Genomic DNA, 18330 nt, shown 5'->3' on the forward strand with positions numbered 1-18330 from the left:
GATGAGGATCATTAGATCAGTTCAGAGGCCAGAGCCCCTATACATTCCCTACATTTCACACACTCTCGGCTCATCCTTAACCCGTACAGCTTCCTGCTCCAACCCCTACTGAGATCCGGTTTGCCAGGTGCCCTGACCACACCAAGACAGGGCAGAGAGTTCTTGGGTTCCCCTCCTTCAGTTAAAGACAGAATTCCTGAGTATCCCCACCCTTGGATGAAGACAGATTCTGAACAGCCAAGACAGTGACCTCCCCATCCTACACCCCAACTTGGGATACCCCAGTACCTCTCCTGGGCCATTCAGGGGAACGATTCACCCCCAGTCTGAGTCTCCATGGTGTGGGCACTCAATTCCAAGAGACAACCAGACCAGAGGGGGATCCCTACCAGTGCAGAGACAGACGGCAGACGGGTGGACAGTCAGCAGTTGCCTTTAATGGGATCAGTAAAAGGGGACCAGCCTTTCCTCTCATGACTTCATTTGACAGCCAGTAGTACTCCAGGCCCATTCACTGTCCCTCCCCCATGTTCTGTCCCATGTTCTCTCCCAGTCACTGTCCGGTCACCACCCGAAGCAACTGCAGAGCCATCTCAGGTTGGTCAGCTGGGATCTGAAAGACAAAACATAGCGTGACCGTGGAATCAGCCCAATCACCCCACTGTCACAAATCATCCTGTCCTGATCCCCCCTCCAGCCTCTGACACACTGAGATACCCACCACAGAACCACCCCAACACCAGCCAGCTGCCCCCCCTGCCCTCAGGACCACCCCCACCAACTCTGCTTGACCCTGCAGCTCCTGCATCACCCCAGCCCTGGAGAGGGAGGCAGGGGTGGCCAACGCTCCACTCACTGGTCATAAAGTTTTAAAAAAAAGCAGAACTAGACCATTTGGTCCATCGAGTCTGCTCCGCCATTTCATCATTGCAGATCCATTTCCTGCACCTTCCTTTTCCCCATAACCCTTCATGCCCTGACTAATCTAGAATCTATCAACCTCTGCCTTAAATACACCCATAGACTTGGCCTCCACAGCTGCCTGTGACAATGAATTCCACAGATTCGCCACTCTGGCAAGGGAAATCCTTCCTCATCTCTGTTCTAAATGGATGTCCCTCGATTCTGACTCACCATGTGACCTGCTTTCAGCACCCAGAAGAAGCCAAAGTTACGGTAGTGCTTGTAGAAGGCGGCTGTATTGGTGGGGTGAGACCTGGTGTAGAGCGGTCTCCACTGCTGGCTGGAGAAAACTGGCAGACCCCGCCATTTTAACTTCCTCACCCACGCCTCCTGCCCTACACCGCGATGGGGGAGAGAGAGAGAGAGATAAAAGTGAGAGTGGACAGTGAGAGAGAGAGAGCGCATTCAGAGGGAAGGGTAGTGAGAAAATCCCACCATTGCTATCCCTGGTTCCAATAACCCTGCCACCTTCAGACTGCAGATTATGTGGCCTGTAGCTCCAGCTCCAGCCTTGACCTCAGCTGTCCCCACTTCCAGGCCGAGACCTTCCTCATTGCCACTGGGCCCTGGCCTCCCCTCTCCCACCACTACTCCCCAATCCTGGTAACTCAAGTTCTCCTGTCACCTCTTGGGTCTTCAGAGCCTCCATCTTCCTCCCACCCTACCTTTCCCGAACATTCAACCTTCCCCTCCCCTCGAACACCACCAACTCTCCTCCCATCTGGATCTCAGCTCTAATCCTTGCTGTGTCTTCGCCATTCCCTCCGCCCTTCCCCACTCTGAGGTGCAACATTGTCCTCAGCAAGGGTCTCACTTTTGTCCCCTTCATCCGCACCTCAGTCCACCACAACTCCAAGTTCTTCTTCCGTCACTTCTGTCCCCAAGCCTAATTCTTTGGCAAGGATTCTCCACCCTGAACTGATGACCCCTTCTCCCATTCCAACCCTCCTCCTCTTCTTGGACACCCCGCTCCGGTTCTCTACCTGCTCTGAATCTTTTCATCTCTAATTGCTGATGAGACATAATCCGGTTCAACTTCAGTACTCCTCTCTCCTCCTCAAACCTTACCCCACTGAAAGACGACAAAGCACTGCCCTCAACTCTCTTCACACCAATCCCAGACTTAACCATCAAACTCGCCCACAAAGGAGCTGCTGTTGGACTGACCTCCACCCTGCTGAGGCCAGGTGGCAATTCCCTAACACCTCCTCATTCTTACCCCTTGAAAAGGACCCCACTCTGGACCATCAGAAAATTGTCTCTGACACCATCACTGACCTCATCAACTCTTCAGAACTCCCATCCACTGCCACCAAACTCATAATTCCCTTACCCCGCACTGCTCACTTTTACTCCCTACCCAAGATCCATAAACCGGATCGTCCAGTTAGGCCTATTGTCTCTGCCTGCTCCTGCCCCACTGAACACGTGTCCACATACCTCGACTCCATTCTGTCCCTTTTAGTTCAGTCCCTTCCCACCTACATCCATGACACTTCTCTTGTTCTCAATCTCCTCACTAACTTTCATTACCCTGACCACCTCATTTTCACCGTAGATATCCAGTCCCCACTCTTCTTTCCTCCAAAAAAATGACCTTAAAGCCTTCCACTTCTTGGTCAACAACACACCAACCAGTTCTCCTCCATCACTACCCTTCTCTATCTGGCAGAGCCTGTTCTCACCCTCAACAATTTCTCTTTCGGCTCCACCCACTTTCTGCAGACTCAAGCACCCACATGGGCCCCAGCTATGCCTGCCTCTTCGTTGGCTACATGGAACAGCCCATTGCCAAGCCTTCCCCAGTAACGCTCCCCAATTCTCCCTCCACTACATTGCTGACTACATTGGTGCTGCTTCGTGCGCCCACGCTGAAGTCGTCAATTTCACTAATTTTGCCTCCAACTTCCACCCTGCCCTTAAATTCACTTGGTCCATTCCTGACACCTCCTTCCCCTTTCTCTGTCTCTCTGTTTCCATCTCTGGAGACAAACTGTCTACCAATATCTTTTATAAACCTAGCGATTCCCATGGCTATCTTGACTATACCTCTCGGCACCCTGTCTCCTGTAAAAACACTTTTCCCTTTTCTCAGTTCCTTTCTTTCTCCCACATCAGAAATGTCCTCCTTCTTCACAGAACAGGGTTTCCCTTCCTCCTCCATTGATGCTGCGCTCACCTGCATCCCCTCCATTTCCTGAACATCCACGCTCACCCCATCTTTACGCTGTCTTAACAGGGATAGAGTTCTTATCCTCACCTACCACCCCATGAGCCTCTGCATCCAACATATCATTCTCCACATTCGCCGTTTTCAACAGGACCCTTCCACCAAACACATCTTTACCTTTCTCTCCACTCTCCACTTTTCCCAGGGATCACTCCCTCCATGATTCCCTTGTCTATTCACCCCTCCCCACTAATCTCCCTCCTGGCACTTATCCCTGCAAGAGGCCAAAGTGCTACACTTGCCCATAATCCCCTCCCTCACCTCCATTCAGAACCCCAAACCAGTCCTTCCAGGTGAGGAGACACTTAAGCTCTGAATCTTCTGGGATTGTCTATTGTATCTGCTGCTCCCAATGCGGCCTCCTCTGTATCGGTGAAACCTGTCATAAGTTGGGGGACCACTTTAAGACCTTAAGACATAGGACCAGAATTAGGCCATTCCATCCTGGCTGATCCTGGATCCCACTCAACCCCACACACCTGCCTTCTTGCCATATCATTTGATGCCCTGACAGATTAGGAAACGATCAACTTCTGCCTTAAACATACGCATGGACTTGGCCTCCACCGGACACTGTGGGAGGGCATTCCATAGATTTACTACTCTCTGGCTAAAAAAAATTCCTCCTTACCTCTGTTCTAAAGAGTTGCCCCTCAGTTTTGAGGCTGTGCCCTCTAGTTCTGGGTAACACCCACAATAAGAAACTTTCTCTCCACATCCATCCTACCTAGTCCTTTCAACATTCGATAGGTTTTAATGAGATTCTCCACCCCCGGGACCCCGCAATCTTCTAAATTCCAGTGAGTACAGGCCTAATCTCAAATAATAATGAGGCAGCCTACAGAGAAGAAGTTATCACCCCGACACAGTGTTGTCAAGAAAACATCCTCTCCCTCAATGGCCTTCATCACGGAAAAGGATAGAATCAGAGAGGACAGGAAAATTTTTAATTGGGGAAGGGCAAATTATGAGGCTATAAGGCTAGAACTTGCGGGTGTGAACTGGAATAATGTTTCTGCAGGGAAATGTACTATGGACATGTGGCCGATGTTTAGAGATCTCTTGCAGGATGTTAGGGATAAATTTGTCCCGGTGAGGAAGATAAAGAATGGTAGGGTGAAGGAACCATGGGTGACAAGTGAGGTGGAAAATCTAATCAGGTGGAAGAAGGGAGCATACATGAGGTTTAGGAAGCAAGGATCAGATAGGTCTATTGAAGAATATAGGGAAGCAAGAAAAGAGCTTAGGAAGGGGCTGAGAAGAGCAAGAAGGGGGCATGAGAAGGCCTTGGCAAGTAGGGTAAAGGAAAACCCCAAGGCATTCTTCAATGATGTGAAGAACAAAAGGATGATAGGAGTGAAGGTAGGACCAATTAGAGATAAAGGTGGGAAGATGTGCCTGGAGCCTGTGGAAGTGAGCGAGGTCCTCAATGAATACTTCTCTTCAGTATTCACCAATGAGAGGGAACTTGATGATGGTGAGGACAATATGAGTGAGGTTGATGTTCTGGAGCATGTAGATATTAAGGGAGAGGAGGTGTTGGAGTTGTTAAAATACATTAGAACAGATAAATCTCAGGGGTCTGACGGAATATTCCCCAGGCTGCTCCACGAGGCGAGGGAAAAGATTGCTGAGCCTCTTGCTAGGATCTTTATGTCCTCGTTGTCCACGGGAATGGTACCGGAGGATTGGAGGGAGGCGAATGTTGTCCCCTTGTTCAAAAAAAGGTAGAAGGGATAGTCCGGGTAATTATAGAACAGTGAGCCTTACGTCTGTGGTGGGAAAGCTGTTGGAAAAGACTCTTTGAGATAGGATCTCTGGGCATTTAGAGAATCATGGTCTGATCAGGGACAGTCAACATGGCTTTGTGAAGGGCAGATCGTGTCTAAAAAGCCTGATAGAGTTCTTTGAGGAGGTGACCAGGCATATAGATGAGGGTAGTGCAGTGGATGTGATCTATATGGATTTTAGTAAGGCATTTGACAAGGTTCCACACAGTAGGCTTATTCAGAAAGTCAGAGGGCATGGGATCCAGGGAAATTTGGCCAGGTGGATTCAGAATTGGCTTGCCTGCAGAAGGCAGAGGGAGTACATTCAGATTGGAGGATTGTGACTAGTCGTGTCCCACAAGGATCTGTTCTGGGACCTCTAATTTTCATGATTTTCATTAACGACCTGGATGTGGGGGTAGAAGGGTGGGTTGGCAAGTTTGCAGACGACACAAAAGTTGGTGGTGTCGTAGATAGTGTAAAGGATTGTCAAAGATTGTAGAGAGACATTAATAGGTTGCAGAAGTGGGCTGAGAAGTGGCAGATGGAGTTCAACCCGGAGAAGTGTGAAGTGGTACACTTTGGAAGGACAAACTCCAAGGCAGAGTACAAAGTAAATGGCAGGATACTTGGTAGTGTGGAGGAGCAGCGGGATCTTGGGGTACATGTCTACAGATCCCTGAAAGTTGCCTCACAGGTGGATAGGGTAGTTAAGAAAGCTTATGGGGTGTTAGTTTTCATAAGTCGAGGGATAGAGTTTAAGAGTCGCGATGTAGTGATGCAGCTGTATAAAACTCTGGTTAGGCCACACTTGGAGTACTGTGTCCAGTTCTGGTCGCCTCACTATAGGAAGCAACACACATCAAAGTTGCTGGTGAACGCAGCAGGTCAGGCAGCATCTATAGGAAGAGGTGCAGTCGACGTTTCAGGCCAAGACCCTTCGTCAGGACTAACTGAAGGAAGAGTGAGTAAGGGATTTGAAAGCTGGAGGGGGAGGGGGAGATGTAAAATGATAGGAGAAGACAGGAGGGGGAGGGATGGAGCCGAGAGCTGGACAGGTGTGTGGAAGCATTGGAAAGGGTACAGAGGAGATTTACCAGGATGCTGCCTGGTTTAGAGAGTATGGATTATGATCAGAGATTAAGGGAGCTAGGGCTTTACTCTTTGGAGAGAAGGAGGATGAGAGGAGACATGATAGAGGTATACAAGATATTAAGAGGAATAGATAGAGTGGATAGCCAGTGCCTCTTCCCCAGGGCACCACTGCTCAATATAAGGGGACATGGCTTTAAGGTAAGGGGTGGGAAGTTCAAGGGGGATATTAGAGGAAGGTTTTTTACTCACAGAGTGGTTGGTGCGTGGAATACTCTGCCCGAGTCAGTGGTGGAGGCAGATACACTAGTTAATTTAAGAGACTACTAGACAGGTATATGGAGGAATTTAAGGTGGGGGGTTATATGGGACGCAGGGTTTGAGGGTCAGCACAACAATGTGGGCCAAAGGGCCTGTACTGTGCTGTACTATTCTATGTTCTATAAGTTCAATGTCGAAAAATCAAAGGGGCTGGTTATAGACTACAGGAGAAGAGACAGACGAATCCCTATTGACATCAATGGATCTGGGGTTGAGAGGGTGAACAGCTTTAAGTTCCTCAGTACACATGTCACCGAGGACCTCACTTAGTCTGTACATACCGGCTATGTGGTGAAAAAAGCACAACAGCACCTCTCTCACCTCAGACGGTTGAAAAGGTTTGGTATGGGCCCCCAAATCTGAACAACTTTCTACAGGGGCACATTTGAGAGCATCCTGACTGGCTGCATCACTGCCTGGTATGGGAACTGTACTTCCCTCAATCACAGGTCTCTACAGAGAGTGGTGCGGACAGCCCAGCGCATCTGTAGATGTGAACTTCTCACTAATCAGGACATCTACAAAGACAGGTGTGTAAAAAAGGCCCATAGGATCATTGGGGACCTGAGTCATCCCAACCAATCTTTTATGCTGCAGAAGTGGTACCGCAGCATAAGAGCCAGGACCAACAGGCTCCAGGACAGCTTCCTCCACCAGGCCATCAGTCTGATTAATTCATGCTGATACGATTGCACTTCTAAGATATACTGACTGTCCTGTTGTACATACTATTCATTACAAATTACTATAAAGTGCACATTGCATATTTAGATGGAAACATAACAAAGATTTTTACTCCTCATGTACATGAAGGATGTAAGTAAAAGTAATAAAGTCAATCCAATTCAATTCAGTTCCAAAGCTGCCAAATGCTCCTCATGTGTTAACCCTTTCATTCTGGAATCACCCACACAAACCTCCTCTGGACTCTCTCCAGCTTTGTCCAGCACCTCCATTCCATCTGCCAAAAACGAATTTTCCCAGTACCCAAATATTTTAATTCCGACTTCCATTCCCTTTCCGACATATTGATCCATGGCCACCCTCAGGGTGGAGGAGCAGCACCTTATATTTCGTCTGGGTAGCCTCCAACCCAATGGCATGAACATCAACTTCTCCTTCTGGTAATTCTTCCCCTCCCCCTTGCCTCCTCTTCTATTCTCCACTCTAGCCTCTTACCTCTTCTCCTCACCTGTCTATCATCTCTGGTGCCCCTCCACCTTCCTGGCCCACTCTTCTCTCCTATCGGATTTCCCTTCTCCAGCCCTTCACATTCTTCCACTCATCTCCTCCCAGCTTCTTACTTCATCCTACCTCTCTCACCCACCTGGCTTCATTCATCACCTCCCTTCCCTCCCCCCACCCTCTTATTCTGGGATTTTTGCCTCTTCTTTTCCAGTCCTGAAGAAGGGGCTTAGTCAGAAATGTCGACTGTTTATTCATTTCAACGGATGCTGCCTGACCTGCTGAGTTCCTCCAGCATTTTGTGTGTTGACAACACAGAGACGGAGAGACAGAGAGAAGAAAGGGGTGGGGTGTGTGAATCTATTCACAATTCTGTATCAATCCCACAACCCTCCCCTCAAATGGGAATCAGCATCCATCACCAAGAGCCCCCCCTCCGCCATCAGATTTGTGAGTGGATCAGGAACACTACCTCACTATTCCTTTTGAGGGGCAGATTATTTGAAATGGTGTTTATAGGAGCGAGGATGCCTTTGTACATGAATCTCTGAAAGATACAAAGCAACTGCAGTAACAGACAGGGAGGCAGATATTAATCTGGCCTTTATTGTACGAGGTTTTGAGAAGAGACGTCTGCCTCAGTTCTCCAGGGCATACAGATCCTAAGGAAGGAAAAACAACCCAAGGAGCACAAGGAATGTTCCTGGAATACCCAGACTTGGACTGTCTCCTTTACAGTTCACAGAGTAAGAGGTGACCTCAGTGAAACATATAAAGCTATATATAAGTGTGGCCATCAGGTCGGCTGGTGGCGCAGTGAGATCAGTGCCAGCTCAAGAACAGAGGTGCTCGAGTTCAATCCAGTGACAGACCGCTCCCGAGCGTGCTCTCCATCCGTGCCGGGTTGATGTCGAGCTTGCAACTCGACCTTGTAAAAAAAAACACTGCCACCTCCAGTTTAAATTCCCACGTGGAATATTGTGGAGGATCAAATACCCAAACCAGCTATGCTCTAGAGCTTGTTCCCAGCAAACTTCTTACTCATGAGTTCCTGGTGCCATACAGGCAGCAGTTGGTGTAATGAGAGACAGGCCAACTGGCTACAGGCACTGACACCTAGCAGAGAGACACTAACACCAGTCTGTGAAAGAGGACGCAGCGCACAGGAGGGGGTGTATCAAGGGGCAGATGTTACGGTAAGTGACACTGCCATTCTGCTAATTCCTTAAGAGACCTGTGGGGAAAGGCAGGGACAGCCTTACCCAATGAGTCCACAATCAGGTCCAGCTGTCCATTATAGACCGTGACGTTGACACCTGCAGCCAACAATTGATCCACTGTGTCAATCACCGGCCTCATAAAGTCACCCTCCATATTTCTGAAGACCTCATTGGCCTGACCTTTAATGGAAGAGAACATTCTATTAAAATTGTTTCTGATCAGATGCCATCCTCCCATCTCAATTACAGAGGGCAGTCCCGCCCATGTTATAGCACAGCCAAGAGCTTTAGACCACATCTACCTTGTGTGTGGCAGAACATTCCCTCACACAAACCCCCGCAACATCCTCATTATTCCCCTCAGCACCAGTGTTGGTAGGTCACCCTGTAGGGTAGGCAGTGCTCCAAGTTTGGTCTAGTGCCGTGTATACTTCCTGCCCATGTATTCTGTGGCCGTACTATTCAGTGAGGCTTTTGTCCTGTCCTTCTGCCTTTGAACACCTCTGGACACACACTTGCTCAGATCCTCTACCCCCCCCAATGCAGCACATTCCCTCACCTTGTTTCACCACTTCACACATATCTGGATTAAATCCCATTTCCCAGTATTCTGTCTGGACTATCAATGTCTCTTTCTCTCCTGTCTGTCCACATCTCAGTGAACCTCCAATGGTGTTCTCATTCATCTACAAACGTATCTGCCCCTAATGACTCAGGTTTCAATCATCAGTACATGGTGCAAAGTGTCGCTCAGTCTTTGGAAGAAGACCAAAGTCAGTAAATCTGGACATTGAGGCCCAATATCTTCGAATCGGGTCTAGAGGTTGGAGACCCCATGGTATCCTGAACAATCAGACCCAACAAACCGCAACCTCCTCCCAACCATGATCCCAACACAACTGCAACCTCTTCCCAACGCCACACTGAATCACAAACTCCTTCCCAGCATAATCCCATCACAATCACCTCCAAACACCAATCCCAACATAACCACAACCCCCTTCCAATCCCAGTCCCTAAACAATTGCAACCTCCTCCCAACCATAATCCCAACTGCTACCTCCTCCCAACACGAATCCCAACCGCGACCTCCTCCCAACACGGATCCCAACCGCGACCTCCTCCCAACACGGATCCCAATACAACCACAACCTCAAACTCCTCTCAATGCGACAACTGCTTCCCAATACCAATCTCAACCAGAACCTCCTCTTAAAGCCAATCCCAATACAACCTCAACCTACTCCCAACACCAATCCTAACTTTACCCAACCATCCCTCCCCAACCCAACTACAACCCCACCCTCCTCCCAACACCAGCCTCAATTTCCCCAATATGACCATAACCCTTCCCTTCCCAACCCGACCCTCCTCCCAACACCAACCGCAATCTGAACATCCCCTCCTAACCCACCCACCTGAACAATCTCCCCAACCAATCTCAAAACTTCCCAACTCCCCCTCCTCCCACCCCAGCACCCCCTCACCCATAGCACCCTTCCTCCACCCCTTACCGCCCCACTCTACGAAGTCTGGGATGATCTTTAGCTTCTTCCTTATTGGTCCGTTCATCAGTTCTGCCAGGCTGCGATGTTGCAGGGGGTGCACATGTCGTTGAAACAGGCTGACTGAGAGACACAGGTGTCGTCAGTAGGTGCTGGGGGGAGGGACTCGTACTGATCTCTCCCATAGTGTGACCCTCCCTCAGTACCGCCCTCTCCCACGGTGTGACCCAAAAGACATACAAAGGTTAAGCATTACAATAGTGAATTCAAGTTAAAGTACAGTTATTACCACTTTTAATGCACTCAATTCCCTGGGGGCCATTGTTCATGGAAATTCCCCACTGAACCCCCACGATCACATGCACCCTCACCCTGGTGTGTATGTGGCTCTGGAAGAGGGGCTTGTGGTCAGATCGGGCAGAACCCTCGATATCTCATTGACTGGACCTGCGAATGGCCATCTTGGCCAGGTGCAAGAGCAAGCCCACCAGGACATCCTCTGAGCAGCCCCCCCACTTACTACCAGCCCATATACCAGGACCGTGGGGCTGCAGTACTGGCAGAACATGAGGAGCAGCCCCTTCAGCTATTCAAACAAGTGCTGCAACCTCTCACATTCCACATAGACATGGACCACTGACCCCTCCGATCCACAGACAGGACACGTGGGTGGGGCATCAGTGAACCTGCTCAGATTTCTATTACACAGTAGTGCCCAGTGCAGCACCATCCACCCCAAGTCCCCAATGTACCGGGGAAAGACTCCTGCATAGAGAGACTAACACTGGGGATCTCCCTCACCGCCTGATGGGAAGACGAACTGTCACAGCGTGTCCAGACAGCAGGCAGGGGCAAAGAAGTGAAAAGTGTGCAAGAGAGCATTGGCACATCACAGAATGGCACAGCAGGTAACTCCAGGAGGCAGCTCATGCTGTGTGGGAGTGTGGGACTAGCTCCCAAAGGAGATTTTGGGGTTTGGGTCCCACAAGTGCCAACGGTGGAGCAGGGTTGGTGTGGTCGGAGCCACCCGCACCCGTCGTGCCAGGATGTGAAACCACCTCCCCCACAGCCCCGCGTGCTGTTTCCTGCAGGCGCTCTCTGACTATAGGAGACCCTATCCCAGACCTGTGGCAGCTCACACATCGTGGAACGACTGATGCTTCCCTCAGGGAGCCACAAACCCAGCCGATGTCAATGCCCCCAGCGTGTCGACTCTCGGAGAGTGCTCAGTGAACATGTATCTATGCAGGGTCCTGAAGCACTGAGCTGCTAGCTGGGTCCCTGTGCACACCAGTGACTGATGCCCTCCTCACTCAGAAGACACAGGACCACAGCAGAGACCCAATGCCTCCAGTTGCCTCACAGTCCTCCACCAGCTTCCTCTGGGTTTTGGTGACAAATAGAGTGGGCAGGACTAAAGTGACCAGCCGGTACAAAAACATGGAGGCTATCAGCTGATTAATGACCAATATGAGATTACGTGGAGTAGACCCGACCAGCGTCTCAACCAGGCAGTAACTTTCGAATCTAGGTCCTGCCAGCTTGCCTGCTGAGTCTCCACAGTGGATCTGAGGTGCACCCCCAGACAGAGGAGGTGCGTGGTGCTCCACATAAATGGTCTTAGCTCTGACGAGGATTCCATCTCCCACTGACCCACTAAAAGACCAGAGCACTTGCTCCTCTTGACCCTAGCAGAGGACGCAGCTCAGGAGATCTGCTGGCAGTGTTGCTTCCTCTGTAGGACAACAGGGTCAGTGATCGTAAGGAGGAGATCGCTGGTATAAGCTGAAAGGACTACCTTCATCTCCGGCTCGCGAAGAAGCGGATCTGTCAACGGCTTCTGAAGGTGGCAATGGAAAGGCTCTACACAGAGTACAGTTGCCCCAACAATGGGCAGCCCTGACACAGCCCCCTCATGAAGCAAATGGGTGCTGTCAAGAGTGGCAGCATACAACAGACGGACACAGGCAAGAAAACGTGATCCGAGTCTGAACACGTGCAGACTCCTGAGGAATTAGTTATGATTCACCCTGTCAAATGCCATCTCCTGATTGAGAGAGAGAGAAAGGCAACTGACAGGCCTACCTCACAGGACGGATGGATGAGGTATTCCTTGCAAAAGAGTCAGACCCACCGAAAGCCCTGTGCTCTCCCCTCCACGCTTCCCAAAACAGACAGAATGACCATTCATCCATACCAGGCAGTGGTCTGAGAATGGAGGCCGCCGACACGTGGCAGATATGTGTCCTGGAAATTTGTAGTCGGTTGAGTTGCAAACCTCAGGCACAGGAGTCAGAATGGAGGTTCCACCATTCGTCGACCAAGTCGAAAGATCCAAGCAGCTGCACTGATGCTCAACTGCCATGAGGACACCCTTACCTCAAAGTAGCCAACAGCACAGCCATCTCCCAAAACAGGGACATGCACATTAACAAAGTATAATGGTTCATCACCCAAGCACATGGCGAGATGCAGCAGGCAGCCTGGCTTGAGCTGATTTACTTTCAGTAAATCCGGCTGGCCCCAGGTGAATTTGTCTCCTGGAACGTGTGTGTTTTCTGCAGGAAGCTCACTGCATATCTCCGTTCCCCAAGGACCGAGAGATGGTGGAATCCGTGGTACATCTCCCTGTCGCCATTGATATTACTCACTACTCTGACCTTCATGAAAGTACTACGTCTTCTTGCCAACACCCAGGCCAGTGGGAGTAGGCCTCCTTACCCTGCGCCTATCCACCCCTACCGGGCTTTCAGGAACTCACAGAAACGGCGTCGCTCTGTCATGACTTCCCACTTCTTTTTAAGGGATGTGTGAACGGATTGCACGATCCCAGGCAGGTGCACCCATTGGTCATTGGCAAGTGATAGAGTCATAGAGAAGAACAGCACAGAAACCGGCCCTTCAAACTTCTAGTTCACGCCAAATCATTTAACCTGCCTACTCCCATCGGCCTACACCAGGACCATAGCCCTTCATACTCCTGCCATCCATGTACCTGTCCAAACTTCTCTTAAACATTGAAATCAGGCTAGCATGCAGAATTTGTGATGGCAGCTCGTTCCACATTCTTATGGCCCTCTGAATGAAGTTTCCCCTCATGTTCTGCTTAAGCGTTTTACTTTTTACCCTTAACCCAAGACCTCTGGTTGTAGTCCCACCCAACCTCAGTACAAAAAGCCTGCTTACATTTACAGTATCTATACACTTTATAATTTTGTATACTACTATCAAATTTTCTCCCAATTTTCTACATTTCTAACTTATTCAATATTTCCATATAACATTGTTGTAAATTTTCTTTTCATAGTAGTCATAGTCATACTTTATTGATCCTGGGGGAAATTGGTTCTCTGTACTCTTTCAACCTTGTTTACATCTTTCTTGTAGGTAGGTGACCAAAACTACACACAATTCTTCAAATTAGGCCTCACCAAAACCTTACACAACTTCAACATAACATCCCATCTCCTGTAATCAATATATCGATTTATGAAGGTCTATGTGCCAAAATTTCTTTTTTATCACTCGACCTACCTGTGCTGCCACCTTCAATGAATGATGAATCTGTATTCTCAGATCCCTTTGTTTGGACACACTCCTCAGTGCCCTACCGTTCACTGTGTAAGACCTACGCTGGTTGGTCTTAAATAAGTGCAAGACCTCACACTTTTCTGCATTAAATTTCATCTGCCATTTTTTAGCCCATTTTTCCAGCTGGTCTAGATCTCACTGACAGACATGATAGTCTTCCTCGCTGTTCACTACATCCCCAATCTTGGTGTCATCTGCAAATTTACCAATCCAGTTAACCACATTATCATCCAGATCATTGATATGGATAACAAACAACAACAGACACAGCACTGATCCACGTGTCCTCCAGTCAAAGAGGCAACACTCTACTACCACTCTATGGCTTCACCTGCAAAGCCCATGTCTTATCCAATTTACTACCTCATCCTGAATGCCAAGCAACTGAATTTCTTGACTACCTCCCATGTCGGACCTTGTCAAATACCTTCATCAACTTTCCTGGCAACTTCCTCAAAAAACTCCTCAAGACTGGTTAGACATGACTTACCACACGTGAAGCCATGTTGACCATCCTTAAGCAGTACCTATCTATCCAATTATTCATAGCTGGTACCTTAGAATACCTTCCAATAACTTTCCCACTACTGAGGTCAGACTCACTGGCCGATAATTTCCCGGTTTATGTTTCCAGCCTTTCTTAGATAGCAGAACAACATTGGCTATACTGCAATCCTCTGGTACCTCGCCTGTCACTAAAGATGATTTAAATATCGCTGGAAGGGCCCCAACAATTTCTGCACTTGCCTCCTGCAGGGTCCAAGGGAAATCTTGTCAAGCCCTGGGGATTTAACCATCCGAATTTGCCTCAAGACAGCAAGCACCTCCTCCTCTGTAATCTGTTTAGGGTCCAAGAAGCTGATGCTGTTATAAGACCATAAAATATAGGAGCAGAATTAGCCATTTGGCCCATCAAATTTGCTCCACCATTTCATCATGGCTGATCCAATTTTCCTCTCAGACCCAAGTCTCCTGCCTTCTCTCTGTTTCCCTTCATGTGCTGACCATTCAAGAATCTGTGAAGTTCTGCCTTAAATATACATAAAAACTTGGCCTCCACATACACCTGTGGCAACAAATTCCACAGATTCACCACTCCTGCTAAAGAAATTCCACCTCAGCTCTGTTTTAAGTGGATGTCCCTCTATTTCGAGGATGTGTCCTTGGTCTAAGACTGCCCCACCATTCTCTCTTGTCAAAGGCAGGTCGTGCTTTACAAGCCTGATTGAATTTTTTTAAGATGTGACAAAATACGTTGATGAAGGTAGAGCAGTACATGTAGTTTATATGGATTTCAGCAAGGCATTTGATAAAGTACCCCATGCAAGGGTTATTGAGAAAGTAAGGAGGCATGGAATCCAAGGGGACCTTGCTTTGTGGATCCAGAATTGGCTTACCCACAGAAGGCAAAGAGTAGTTGTATTCAGGTCACATTCTGCATGGAGGTCGGACACCCGTGGTGTGCCTCAGGGATTTGTTCTGGGACCTCTTCTCTTCATAATTTTTATCAATGACCTGGATGAGGAAGTGGAGTAATGGGTTAGTAAATTTGCTGATGACACAAAGGTTGGGGGTGTTGTGGAGAGTGTGGAGGGCTGTCAGAGTTTACAGTGGGACATTGATAGGATGCAAAATTGGGCCGAGAAGTGGCAGCTGGAGTTCAACCCAGATAAGTGTGAGGTGCAAACACGAGGAAATCTGCAGATGATGGAAATTCAAGCAACACACACAAAAAATTACTGTTGAACGCAGCAGGCCAGGCAGCATCTACAGGAAGAGGTAGGTGGTTCATTTTGGTAGGTCAAATATGATGGCAGAATATAGTATTAATGGTAAGACTCTTGGCAGTGTGGAGGATCAGAGGGATCTTGGGGTCTGAGTCCATAGGACACTCAAAGCTGCTGCGCAGGTTGACTCTGTGGTTAAGAAGGCATGGGCCTTCATCAATTGTGGAATTGAGTTTAAGAACAAAGAGGTAATATTACAGGTAATGTGGACCCTGGTCAGACCCTACTTAGAGTACTGTGCTCAGTTCTGATCACCTCACTACAGGAAGGATGTGGAAACCATAGAAAGGGTGCAGAGGAGATTTACAAGGATGTTGCCTGGATTGGGGAGCATGCCTTATGAGAATAGGTTGAGTGAACTCGGCCTTTTCTCCTTGGAGTGACGGAGGATGAGAAGTGACCTGATAGAGGTGTATAAGATTATGAGAGGCATTGATTGTGTGGATAGTCAGAGGCTTTTTCCCAGGGCTGAAATAGCTATCATGAGAGGGCACAGTTTTAAGGTGTTTGGAAGTAGGTACAGAGGAGATGTCAGGGGTAAGTTTTTTTTTTTACACAGAGAGTGGTGAGTGCGTGGGATGGGCTGCCAGCAATGGTGGTGGAGGTGGATACGATAGGGTCTTTTAAGAGGGCTACGGGTAACCCTAGGTAATTTCTAAAGTATGTACATGTTTGGCATAGCACTGTGGGCCAAAGTGCCTGTATTGTGCTCTAGTTTTTCTATGTTTCTATCCACTCTATCAAGGCCTTTCACCATTTGATGCCCAGTGAGGTCACCCCTCATTCTTCTGAATTCTAGTGAGTACAGGCCCAGAGCCATCAAACACTCCTCATATGACAAGCCATTCAATCCAGAATCATCTTAGTGAACCTCCTTTGAACTCTCCTCAGTTTCAGCACATCCTTTCCAAGATAAGGGGCCTCAAAACTGCTCACAATACTCCAAGTGAAGCCTCATCAGGGTTTTATAACATCGCATTTGCTGCCCCACGGTCTCAACCTGCAAATTAACCTATAGTGAATCCTGCATAAGGACTCCCAAGTCCTTTTGCACCTCAGTTTTTTTGTATTTCCTCTCCATTTAGACAATAGTCAATCCTTTCATTTTTTTCTACCTAAGTACATGACCATACACTTCCCGACACTGTGTTCCATCTGCCATTTTTCTGCCCATTCTCCTAATCTGTTCAAGTCTTTCTGTAGCCTCTCTACTTCCTCAAAACTACCTGCCCTCCACCTACATTCATATTGTTTGCAAATTTTGCAACAAAGCCATCAATTCCGTCATCCAAACCATCGACACATAATGTAAAAAAATCTGTCCAACAAGGACCCCTGTGGAACACCACTAGTCCCGGGCAGCCAGTTAGAAAAGGCCCCCTTTATTCCAACTCTTTTCCTCCTGCCAATCAGCCACTGCCTTATCCACGGTAGAATCTTTCTTGTAATACCATGGGCTCGTAGTTTGTTAAGCAGCCTCATGTGTGACACCTTGTCAAAGGCCTTCTGAAAATCCAAGTACACAACATAAACGAATTCTCCTTTGTCTATCCTGCTTGTTATTTCTTTAATGAGTTCTAACAGATTTGTTAGCCAAGATTTTCCTTGAGGAAACCATGCTGACTATGGCCTATTTTATCATGTGCCTTCAAGTACACTGAGACCTCATCCTTTATCATTGACTTCTATAGACTCTATCCATCTCCTCAGATGCAAATACAGATGCAAAAAATTCATTTAAGATCTCCCCATCTCTTTTGGCTCCACGCGTGGATCACCATTCTGATCTTCCAGAGGACCAATTTTGTCCCTTGCAATTCTTTTTCTCTTAACATATCTACAGAATTCCTTAAGATTCTCCTTCACCTTGTCTGCTAGAGCAACTTCATGCCTTTTTTAGCCCTCCTGATTTCTTTAAGTGTTCTCTTGCATTTCTTACACTGCATAAGCACCTCATTAGTTCATACCTGCAACACACTTTCTTTATTTTTCTTAACCAAAGCCTCAATATCTCTTGAAAACCGTGGTTACCTATATCTGTTATCTTTACCTCTTATTCTGACATGCACACTTTGTACTCTCAAAATTTCACTTTTGAAGGCCTCCCACTTACCAAGTACACCTTTTCCAGAAACAGCCTGTCCCAATCCACACTTGCCAGAACCTTTCTGAAACTATCAAAATTGGCCTTTCTCCAATTTAGAATCAAAGACTCGACCTATCTATTTGCATATTTAATTTGAAACTAGTGGTATTGTGATCATTGGATGCCAAGTGTTCACCTACACAAACTTCTGTCACCTGCCCTGTCTCATTCTTTAATAGCAGGTCCAGTATCAATCTCAGGACTCAGGAGACCCGGACCCCGCTCCTCCTGGGTTGGTAATAGCACCCACAGCCTGTTCCTGAGGCAGGGCAGGACTGGCCCTCCTGGGTTGGTAATAGCACCCACAGTCTGTTCCTGAGGCAGGGCAGGACTGGCCCTCCTGGGTTGGTAATAGCACCCACAGCCTGTTCCTGAGGCAGGGCAGGACTGGCCCTCCTGGGTTGGTAATAGCACCCACAGCCTGTTCCTGAGGCAGGGCAGGACTGGCCCTCCTGGGTTGGTAATAGCACCCACAGCCTGTTCCTGAGGCAGGGCAGGACTGGCCCTCTGCTCTCCCTGGT

The 18330-nt window shown here is 48.3% G+C and overlaps 1 protein-coding gene across 2 annotated transcripts in view; it reads right to left on the reverse strand.

Moving 5' to 3' along the window:
- Positions 1 to 417: 417 nt before the first annotated feature.
- Positions 418 to 18330, reverse strand: part of scpep1 (serine carboxypeptidase 1) — a 50326-nt gene continuing 32413 nt past the window's right edge. Inside the window, exons 10-13 of one of the 2 annotated variants that reach the window (XM_063030709.1) lie at positions 10295 to 10408; positions 8823 to 8960; positions 1135 to 1298; positions 418 to 613 (exon numbers count right to left, since the gene is read on the reverse strand). In XM_063030709.1, coding sequence (XP_062886779.1) covers positions 554 to 613; positions 1135 to 1298; positions 8823 to 8960; positions 10295 to 10408 — 476 coding nt within the window. In that variant the 3' untranslated portion in view covers positions 418 to 553. The other variant, XM_063030710.1, reaches the window with a different exon arrangement.

The sequence above is a fragment of the Mobula hypostoma genome, chromosome 22, assembly GCF_963921235.1.
Source record: "Mobula hypostoma chromosome 22, sMobHyp1.1, whole genome shotgun sequence".
Lineage (NCBI taxonomy): Eukaryota > Metazoa > Chordata > Chondrichthyes > Myliobatiformes > Myliobatidae > Mobula > Mobula hypostoma.